The sequence below is a fragment of the Phaenicophaeus curvirostris genome, chromosome 1, assembly GCF_032191515.1.
Source record: "Phaenicophaeus curvirostris isolate KB17595 chromosome 1, BPBGC_Pcur_1.0, whole genome shotgun sequence".
In the NCBI taxonomy this organism is placed as follows: domain Eukaryota; kingdom Metazoa; phylum Chordata; class Aves; order Cuculiformes; family Cuculidae; genus Phaenicophaeus; species Phaenicophaeus curvirostris.
Window position 1 is genome coordinate 16952636 of NC_091392.1, and position 10829 is coordinate 16963464.

Sequence of the window (10829 nt, forward strand, 5' to 3'; positions counted from 1 at the left end):
GAACATTGTATCTCAATTACCGGCTAGAAAATGAATGTGCTAATGCTGTTTACCTCCTAGAAGTCTAATGGGATTATTCTGGCTCATACTGTATGAGTTCCTGTGTGTCTGACTACAACAAGAGGTCTCCATCCATGATTGGGGCACTAGTAATGGTGTAATCATACAACGGCAAGTGCCAGTGCGTAGCATTTACACGCTTGGGCGATACTGCTTTCTTTCACTCATTGCTTTTACTGAGCAAGAGTGACTTTTTTTAATTTCGTTTTTTTCTGAAAACTAGAAAATAACCACATTTCAGCTGAAATTAATTAATCAATTTAGTTTCTCAACTGAAAGATTGAATGGCAGGTATTTCTATAAAAGTTACAGGAAAATCACTAGATTTAATGGGATCTCAGGTTTGCTTGGAATACTGAGGTGCAATATGAGTGCTTATAAGTAATCATTGTATAAGTAATACTTTGCTATTACACTGGTATTTTAAAAAAATATTGATTTGTTTGTTGGTTTTTTTCTTTTCTCTCCATCTAGGAATTGTTGATCTTTTTACAAAATTTGCCCACAGTACACTGGGGAAATGAAGAAATTAGTGTACTCCTAGCAGAGGCCTACAGACTGAAGTTTGCATTTGCAGATGCCCCAAATCATTACAAGAAATGAATATAAAGAGCCAGAAATCATTAAGAACAACATTTTCTGCAGTATTATGGCATGTTATTCTGGTTGTGCTTTCAACTCATTGCTCATTCATTTGAAATAAGGTGACCGTTAAAGTTCTGTTAGAATTTTCAGAATGAGAACAGATTACCAAAGAAATGGACAAAGCAGGATATTGAACATTGTAATGAACTTAAAAGTGAACTTTTTTGCTTGGCATGAAAAGTGAGTTCACAAGTCTGTGACATAATCTTCTTCTTTTTTCCTTTAATTAGGAGAATTGCAGTGGGTTTAATTTATATCGAGTAAGTTCTGTGTGTAGCTAAGACTGAAAACTGCTTATGGAATGATTTTGTCATTTCTTCGCTGTCATGTGCCATGACTTTTTCAGCCAGTTTTGGTCAATAAAAGTTCTTTAATTCAAATGAAAGGAAGAGAACTTTTCATAGTTGTAAAGACCAAATAAGACAGTAACACCTGTGTTTTGAGGTCTGATTATAACTTGGAGGACAGTGATATTCACACGTTATCTGTTGTTTTTCCATGGAATTATGTTAGCATACTTCAGTCATAGAGGAGTAGAGAAGGGTGCAATAGAAATTGGTGACATTTTCTAAACATTACTCAGTCTTGCATGGTGCTGTAGAAGCTTTTTAGCTATATAAAGGAGTCACTTAAAGCTTAAGACACATCTGTAATACTAAAATAAATCCCTTTCTATATATTTTGGAGTGGTTTTAAAAATATCGAATGAATTAGAAGTTGTGGTCTTGTCAAAGTAATTACAGCTTTTCTTTCTAGGTCTTTCAGTTTTTCAGCATGAAAGTTCACTTTTAAGAAACATGTTAAAAAGCTTGGTTTACAAAGCAAGATATATTTTTATCTCAGTTGTTGCCTTATTCTCCATTTCTAGGATGTTAGAAAAGGAAAATTAATATATCTTTCCAAAGCTTGTTTGTTTAATAATTTAATACCTTTTTTTCTGATTATTCAGAGGAAATGAGAAGATAGTTCCCAATAACAGTAACTGTATACTCAGATCACTCTTGCATCATTAGCAGAATAAAAATCCTCTGTGACTTTATAGAATGAAGATAGTGTTTTTTCATATAATCATGGAATAGTGAATAATTCCTTAAAACTTTTATAATTTAAGTGCACTATATTTTCAAGAAATCTTTTCAAATAAGAATCCTGATGTTGCTTTATTGGATGTAAATAGCTGATGTTAATTTGTGCCTACCATATATGTACAGGTTATTATGGGTTATTCCAGCAATAAACTGGAAGTCCAGAGTTGTTATTCCTCAGTTCAGTTCTCAAGTAGCACAACATTGAGAGGAAATAGCGCACTTCTAAGTTTGAAAATAAAAGATCTTCAAGAGGTTTTCTCTTATGACTTCTTATTGGAAAATTATTTTCAAGTTCTTAAAAATATGTAGTTACATATTTTGAAGAAAGCTTTCTAGATGTGATTTTGGGGCCTTAGTTCTGACTTTATAATAATTAGTTGTTTCAGGATAAATAGAATAAAATGCATTTTTAGCAACATGTGATTATGAAATCTATATTTTAAAACTATATTAAATCATTGACAGAAGAGAAAAGCTCAAATTAATTCAGAAGCAGGAGTGTTTGGTGACTAAGGTGCATTTCTGTTCCATTGGCATTTTCAGTTGTGAAGGATACAAGTTAAGGCCTCCTATACTGCTACATTTGTATCTAGAATGTGTAGTGGATCTGTTTTTCTTAAATGTGTGTGTACTATTTTCTGTAACTTCAGTTCAATGTCTAATGTATGCAGATTTATCTTTATGTTTACAAAGAATGTCATATTGTGCCTAACTGAATATCTACCAATAACAGAATAAAAGAAACCTGAAATTCTTGACGATTTGCTTTAAACTTAGTATCTACAATCGTTTGTTAATAGAAAAGCATATTATTATAACAAGACACGCAGCATTATATGTACGATGTTGTAAGAGTTTTCTATAATTAACTTTTTTCTATCAAGATGTTATTTAGGTAGTTACATGTAACATGGAAAGTTGACCCAAAGTTGTCTGCTGTGTAAGATGCTCCTGCATAGTATTTATGGAACTGGATATATTAAATTCCCTTCATTGGGTCCACTGTAGTTGTCTACCATGTCTTCCAAATTCTACAGGTACCTCTTATTTTCCTTGGAAGTAAGTATTGCCATTAGAGGTCAAATTTACTATTGTGTCTGTGTCAGAAGCTGAATATTGTACTTGAGCACATTGCTTTTTAAGGATATTGGGAAGTTTCCTAGTATAGTAACAATGCTTATTTATGTAGATATGAACTTTTCTGGAAAATATGATATAGATATATAAATTGAATTTATATATCTATACAGATAAGAATAGTTTTCAGTAAACAGAAGGCCACCATTTATGTAAAATTTCAAATTTTCCGTATTTTAAGATTTACATAAAATATTTCATTTTATTAAAAAAATAAAACAACAAAACCAAAAATCACCTTACATCACTTTTACATCTCAGGTAAAATGTCATTCCAAACAAAATATTACATAGAAAAGGAGATAATGTTATCATTATTATATCCCATGTAGTTATTTTTTTCAAACCTCAAGATTACGAGTATTATAAAATTCCTTTTTACAATGTATTTTCTTATGAAGGAGGCATCTTGACACATAACTAGTGAAATGGGGCAGTAATTTCATAGAATTCATGTGAAATATTGGAATTGTATTGTCTAAAACGTGTGTTAAAGAATTTCTGTAATAAAAGTTTAATCAAGAATGTACAATATAGAAAGATTTATGACTACAGTATTTGAAAAATGTAAATAATAAATTAGTTAAAATGTAAATACAGTACATGGAGTAGGTTAGAAATGTAAGTTGAAATCTCATGTAACTCTGTATTATGTTATAAGTAATTAGTTTCATTATTTTTGGGGTCAGTTCCTTATGGAAACGCCCAGGAATTTCTTTTTAACTTTAGAACTACAGAATATAGAAATCTGAAGTTCCATTATATGCGTCTGACAAATATTAACACTGAGGCACTGGTTAAAACTGTAAAACTGATGAAAGATATGGAAATAAATGCATATTTATGAAGTACAATATAGAGTGGAAAGTTTTTTTAATTGTTTTCATCAAGCACATTGCATAGTACATCAAAGCTTGGGTTTGGTGTGTTTTATATTTTATGGTCTCAATCCCCTATATCACAAAAGCAAATGCACTAGCAAAACCTCCGTTCTCAGTTTCATTTCTGCAATTCTCTCTCTTTGTATCTTGTCAGTTTTGCAAGTTAATAAGATAGACAACTCCTAAAGGTGTGTCTCTGCACATACCATATACATGCAAGGTACTAAGCATTTTCTGCAAAGAGCAGATGAAGATAAATTTTATACCACAGAAGAATTAAACCAGGGGGGCAGGTGGAACAAATCATGGCAATGGAAACAAAAGAGGTACAGAATTCTTTTCATCTCTGGAGGTGAAGAAGGAGACAAACTTTCAGCTCCATGAGGGAATCACTAAAAGGTAGTGAATAGGATCAATAAGATCTGGAAACTTGAGGATTATTTAAGTAGATAAGCAAGGGCAGATGTCCTGACATTAGGGACCTGAGCTTCCCATATGTACAGGGAGGCTAGTTGGAGACTTCCAGTAATCCAGATGAGTGATGAGAAAATATACAAGCCTGTTTATGTGGGAGGCAAAACTACACACAGCATTCAGGGAAATAGAGATGTGGGGATGCAAAGGGCAATTTCTCTGTCGCATACTTGAGTGACAATGAACTGTAATCATGCTGGTTTCTCACCTTGAATAAAATCTGCATTTCTTCACCTGCTGTTATCTCCTGAAGGTCCTGCAGAAAATCAGTAAGGGGAGATTTTTGAAATTACTTTTTCAAATGCAGAAGAAATCAAGAACGTGGAGTAAAGGTCCCAAGGTCTCTCATGGAATGTTCTGGGAGACAGGAGACATAGCTGAAAGGTATTTGTTGATTTTCTTGTACAAAAGCCATCTGTCTTATGCCCTGGGGAAGATATCCCACACGTGTAAGTGTGAAGTGCAACAGAAAAGACATTCCAGAAATCAGATCTGCACTTCAGGTCACTTCCTCCTTGAAAACAGAATTGGGAGGAAGATAAGAATGTTCTTCAAATTCTTTGGATATAGGAAAAGGAGGTGAGGTGAAAAAGGCCCCAGTCCAACAATTACTCAGACAGGATGCCGTGCCATGGGAAAGAACTCCAGCTCAAGTGCTGCTAATCATTGTATGATGGAGAGTGAAGTTCCTGAGCAATTTAATTCCAGATCATTTGCATTTTTGTAAGTTAAAGCTAAAATCTTGCATCCCATGTAATTCCTTGAGCCTCGTGTAGCTGAGACAGCACTGGTGTAAATAATTAAATTGCTATGGCACTGTATCAAAGACCCTTTTAACACTTCAAATTATTCTATACATTCCACATTTGAGTCAAAACATGTGCCAGAAATAGGAGGCTGAGAGAGATGCGATAGTACAGAAAGCCTCTTGGAAACCAGTGTTCTGAAACTTGGATTTTTTTTTTTTTCCCAAAAGAACTTCCTATAAACTTCCAAATGAGAATTTGTGTAGACCATCAGAAAAGCATAGTTATTTGAACTGGACTTCCACATTTATGCTGGCAATCAAACTTCCTCAACATAGAAAATTAAAATCTGAATTTTCTACCCGCATGTATGGAGATAAAAGTCTAAACTACAGCCTACTGCAATGTCCATTGGTCTGCCTTTGTTATCAGATTGATCAAGATTTAGTGTACTTATTTACTTTTATTTTTTTACGTATCTTTCACAGTTGAGATTTCATTTATGTGACATCTGCATTTTGAGGCCAAATCCACTCTATTCCAGAAATTTCTTATCCAGCTATCACTTACCTGTGCGTACTCAGAGATTCTCCTCATGGGAAAGACAACTGCTCTGAATTTCAGAGCAATAGATGAAAAAGAAACCCAAAATTGGAAAAGAGAAGAATTTTATTCCCATTAATTTCCAATTACCAAAAAGGATGAAGACAATGCACCTCTTGGGGTATTTAGACAACTTTATCCTCAAACTGAGGATGCAGACTCTTGACAAAGAGCTTTTTGAATTTCTAGTTACTTATTTTAAGATATTTCCACCTTCCTACAGAAAGACCTGAGATTTCCAGTGATCAGTTCCTGCTACCAGCACATTTCATCAACTCTGATCACTCTTTTAGCAGCAGCAAAACCACAAAATACATGCCTGTCATGACAACATGCAAGAGATAACAAGATGCCCAGGCCTATCAGTAGTTAGATGGCTATCTTCCTCATAAAATGTCATTTTAACAGCTAAGACAACTCAACAGACATGGCAATTTTTCATTGCCTTTGGTCTAAAAATAACAGCTTAAAGCAGTGCCTGTAGAACCACTTTTAGTCTGTATTTAACAGTAGGCTATATATCTGGAGAAAAAAAAATCTAGTTCTATACCTTCAAAATCAAATAAAATTTGTCCTAAGACATCCACAAGTGTTTGCTGCAACCTTTTAAAATATATTATCTCAAGCAAATAAATAATTCAGCTTTTGCATCACAAATTAATAAATTTGACATATAAGTAAAGAAAAGGTTTTGTTGCTATTTTTTTTGCCCTAGATATTTTACCACTATTGCATCAGTAAAAAATTTTATGTAAGTTTGAAAAGAGTATATTTCTGTGCGTGGCTGTCATCAATCAGGTGAATGAGCTGTTACATTCTCAGTGTAGAGACTGCTTAAGAAACTGTGTGTGAATGTGTTGATGGTAATGGCCAGCTGGTTGTTGACTGTGCAGTCACCCTCTGTGATGTAAAACTTGTGGTAATTTGAATAGTGCTGGCTGATACTATTTCTGTTATGCACAAAAGAATACAAAGAAAAAAATCCACCTTTCCACATCCAAGCACACTTGTAGTTTTAAGGAAACTTGTATTCATTATGGCCATACTCTGAAAATAATACCAAATATGCTTTTAGATAAATACAAGTTAAAAGTAATTGTAGCCAATGAAGGATACCCAAATCCAACAAGTAATCCACAAGAAAAGTGGTAAGTACAAAATAACTGGCCAGAGAGGGAGATGTCTGTGGGCAACATCAGAGTTAGTGTTGGTTAAGTAGTCACTTTGTTGTATTTATTCAAGTTATTATCTTCCCAGTTTAACAGTGTGTCAGAAATGTAGACCTGTAGATAGGAGCTTGGCGAGTACTCCTTTTGTTGTTAATGGAGAAGAACTGGTCCTTCCAGGTGCCATCGCCCCTGCCTCACCATAGGACTCTGAATCATGCCAGGTGAGTAGAACCTGAAAAGTTTCTCTCTCTCCACTGGCACTGAAGGAGTCTGGAGGACAAGCCCATTGTTGTTTTCATATTTTGAAGTGCCTGCTAGCAATTTTAATTTGAAAAAGCTTTTGTATACATGCATTAGAAAGAATCATAAATTCTCTCAGATGCATTTTTAAAATGCATGCTTGAAGTTCAAAATTTATGTTACACATGGCCCAAATAAGCTATAATCTGAAGGACACATTGACTTGTTTGTTGCAACTACTGTACTGTAACATCAGCCTTACTTAGCTGTGCTTTCACTCCAGCTAGATAGCGGTTCAGCCCATTAGCTTGCTGTTTACTTTTGCTATCTTTCCTGCTGTGAATAAACTATAGCCCTGCAGCACAGCCAGAGATAAAACTTAGTATCCTTGCATGCAAATTGAAATGAGTGGGAAAAGATATGTCGACAAATTACTTCATTTTAAAATGGGATATTTGCACTGGGATCTTCCTACCATGTGTTATGTAAATAACAATATTAATGGCAGATAAATAAAACATAGAGGACACAATTTCCCATTCTGTCTAACCAGAAGTAATAGTAATGGTACGGTTTACTTTTCCTATTTAAGTGGCATCCAAACTATAAAATCTGTTTCCCAGATGATGAGGAAGATAAAGTCTTACCTCACAGAACGTACCCTGCATTTGCTGGTGTCCTGGGTGAAACTGCTGAACACTGCAGGGAGGTGTTGGCTGGGGCAGTGATATCTGACAGGGATTGAGGACTTGAGAAATGTCCAGAGGGGATCCTGCTTAGCTGACTAGATTCCCAAACCACAAAGTAGTGTGAAACTATGTTCTCTCCATATTCCTGCATGTTTCTCTGTAAGACAGAAACAGTATGTCAACAACAAAATGGCTAAATTTTGCCCTGACTGCATGTGTTCTTTTAAAAACACAGAAAAGCCCCCTCCAAATTAGTAACCTACCAGTAGCATGCTATCAAATGATGGGACAAACAGAATAACTTCATTGTTGTGGAACAATTCAACTGTTTGTTGAGGAATACCAATATCAAGTGACGTCTAGGATCTAGGGGAAACTGCATCAAATTTTATTAGTAGGAATATTGTGAAGATGCATCTTTTCCTTCTGTATTATTGCTTTCACTTCATTAGACTCTCTGAGCTCTTTATGTAGACCCTACCAGACTCTCTTCTCAGATAAAAAAAAAAACCAAAACTTTGGGAAGTGGGAAACATCTGTGTGTACTTCAGGATTTTTTGTCAAATTAAAATCAGTAATTGAAAAATTGGAGGCTATTGCTTAAGTTTAGCATGAGTCTAACAGCTGGCCGAAAAGTGCTTGCGTATGATAAGAGATGGTATACGGTCTTTACTTATCAGAGGTTAGATTAGTTCACAAAGCTTTTTTTAAACCTTACATTCATCTTTATGAATAAGGTTGTGTTATTCTTCCATGTCAGGAGAGAAAGCAAACTTTGGAACAAAAGGCTTCAGAAATGTCAAGTCTCCATTGTGTCCTCTCTTTAGTTAGCTAGAGCTATCTCTGTATCAAAGAGCCCAGCTAGCCCACTTTAAATCATCGTTCCCCTACTAAATCAATAACATTAATCCTTTGTCTTGCTACTTGCATAAATAAATACAACTTTCTTGTGAAGTATTGATGCAGAAATTTTCTGTAAGACATCAGTGGTACACTCCACTCTCCATTTCAAGTAGGTCTAGGTGAAACTGCAAGTTTTATTAGCAGGAATATTGTGAAGATGCATCTTTTCCTTCTGAATTATTTGTTTCACTTCATTAGACTCTCTAAGCTCTTTATGTAGACCCTGTCAGACTCCCTTCTCAGATAAAACCAAATCTTTGGGAAATGGGAAATATTTGTGTGTACTTCAGACTTATTTGTTAAATCCAATTTTGAACCTAAGTGTTAAAACTGTATAATCATCTTTCTAGTCTGTCATAGTATGTGGTAACATTATATTGTATACAGTAAATATATTTGAACATTTAGCAACAGCACAAACTTCAATCTCCACTTTTATAGAGTCTTCTTTATAAACTTTTTTTTTTTTTTCCCTTCTGGCTTTTCAGGCATACTAACAGGAGCTGCCGAATGAGGAAGTGATACAGCATCAGCTGCTGGCTTATTGAAAAGCAGGTGATTTTAACTTCAGAAGTAATTGGTACATTTCTTTCTTGCTTGGCCAGAGTGAAAGGAAGTGTAATTTCAGGATCTGAAATCAGTTTCCAGTAACAAGATTCTTTTTTTATTAAAGGAAAGAAAGGAATTGGTGTAAAAAAAATACTGATAGATCTGAGGCAGCTCACAACATAAGGGCTGCCAGTGTCTGAATGGAGACTAAGTATTGCTTATGTTTAAAGTGCAAATTAATTTCCTCTCTAGAGAAATGAAGTAGCTCAAAGCTATGAAAATCTCATACGTGAACAAGGACTACTAAAGAAACTGCCAGTTAAGACAACTGATGAAATAAATGCAGCAGAGGAAGAAGACTGAAATTTATGGTGATTAGGCAAAATAGATCAATGGAAAGAAAATACATTTGGAATGTCCCAGCCTACAAGAGGAGATGAAGAGAAATAGCCTGAAAAACCATCCAAAGACAAAAATAGTACTCATTGTTGAAGAAGAAGATGAGGAAAAAAAGAAGACAAAAAATAATCTGACTGGAAAATGCGTTGAAAGGAAAGCAGTGCAATACATCTCTAACCCAAATAAAGAAACTAGCATCATTTGTGCTGCCTTAGATAGCAGTACAAAGAAAGAAGAAAGGCAGAGACATATTTTGAGGCAAATTTTGTAACCACAAAAGGTGTTATTCAGAGTACCCAATTTTAGGCAGCTAGCTTGCTGCCTACATTACTCAGCTAATCTCTTTGGATTACTTCCAGGGACCCTGAAGTAATAAAAGATATGGAGACAGTTGACAACCTCTAACCCATGTCCTGCTCCCAGTCATTCTGAGGAAAAGATGCGCTAAAAGCTGAGATGCACTAGTCAGCTACCTGAAAATAGTAAATAGGAATACCTGCCCCTCCCCAGTCCATGCTGTTTCTAATGGAAAATATAAAGAAATATCTGGCATAACTCTTCTGCCATTTGAACCAGAATGATCTCCAGGAGGTTTCTGTTGTCAACAAAGACAGTCTCTTGGCCAGTTAGAGACTCCTGTGTTATAGCTGTATTGCAGGCACCTTGCAATTTACTGATATGCTCTAACATTTCAGGAAGAAACATAGACTCTTGAAGAATGCAGCAATTTACATTTTTGGACACAGATACTGATGGCCGCTATTTGCATTCAATGAAATGATGCAGGGATGACGGTGTCAAAATTGAAGCATGTAAAATGCAAAAGATCTCAGTGGTTCTAGCTAAACTCTAGTTGTTCCCTGAAATTAAAACATGCATTTGGTGCTACGCTTCTTCAAAGAAGTTTGTGCAAAGTGACTGTTACCTTAAAATATTTCTTTACTCTGCTCTATTTGCTAGGGACTTACTGATTTTATTAAAGGTGGATGTACAAAATCTTATCAGGCCATCCCTGGGAGTAGCAAAAATCCTTGGGGATCGTACTCATTTGTTTCTTTCAGTTTGGGTTCACTGCATAAGCAGAAAAGCCAGGTGGGGGCAGCCAGCCGCACTGTTTTATTGCTATCTGTTTTGCAAGTCTAAGCTTCTTAATTACTTCCAAATTAAAAAATTAATCAATTAATTCTGGATGATTGAAAAATAGTTTTGGCAGGGTTGCTATTTGACAGCACTTTGTTAAAAAAGA

The 10829-nt window shown here is 35.1% G+C and overlaps 1 protein-coding gene across 1 annotated transcript in view; it reads left to right on the top strand.

The window, feature by feature from the left end:
- TBC1D22A (TBC1 domain family member 22A) overlaps positions 1–3784 on the top strand; it is a 171424-nt gene extending 167640 nt beyond the window's left edge. Inside the window, exon 13 of the mRNA XM_069849907.1 lies at positions 535–3784. Coding sequence (XP_069706008.1) covers positions 535–663 — 129 coding nt within the window. The 3' untranslated portion in view covers positions 664–3784. The remainder of the gene's footprint in view (positions 1–534) is intronic.
- The last annotated feature ends 7045 nt before the right edge of the window (positions 3785–10829 follow it).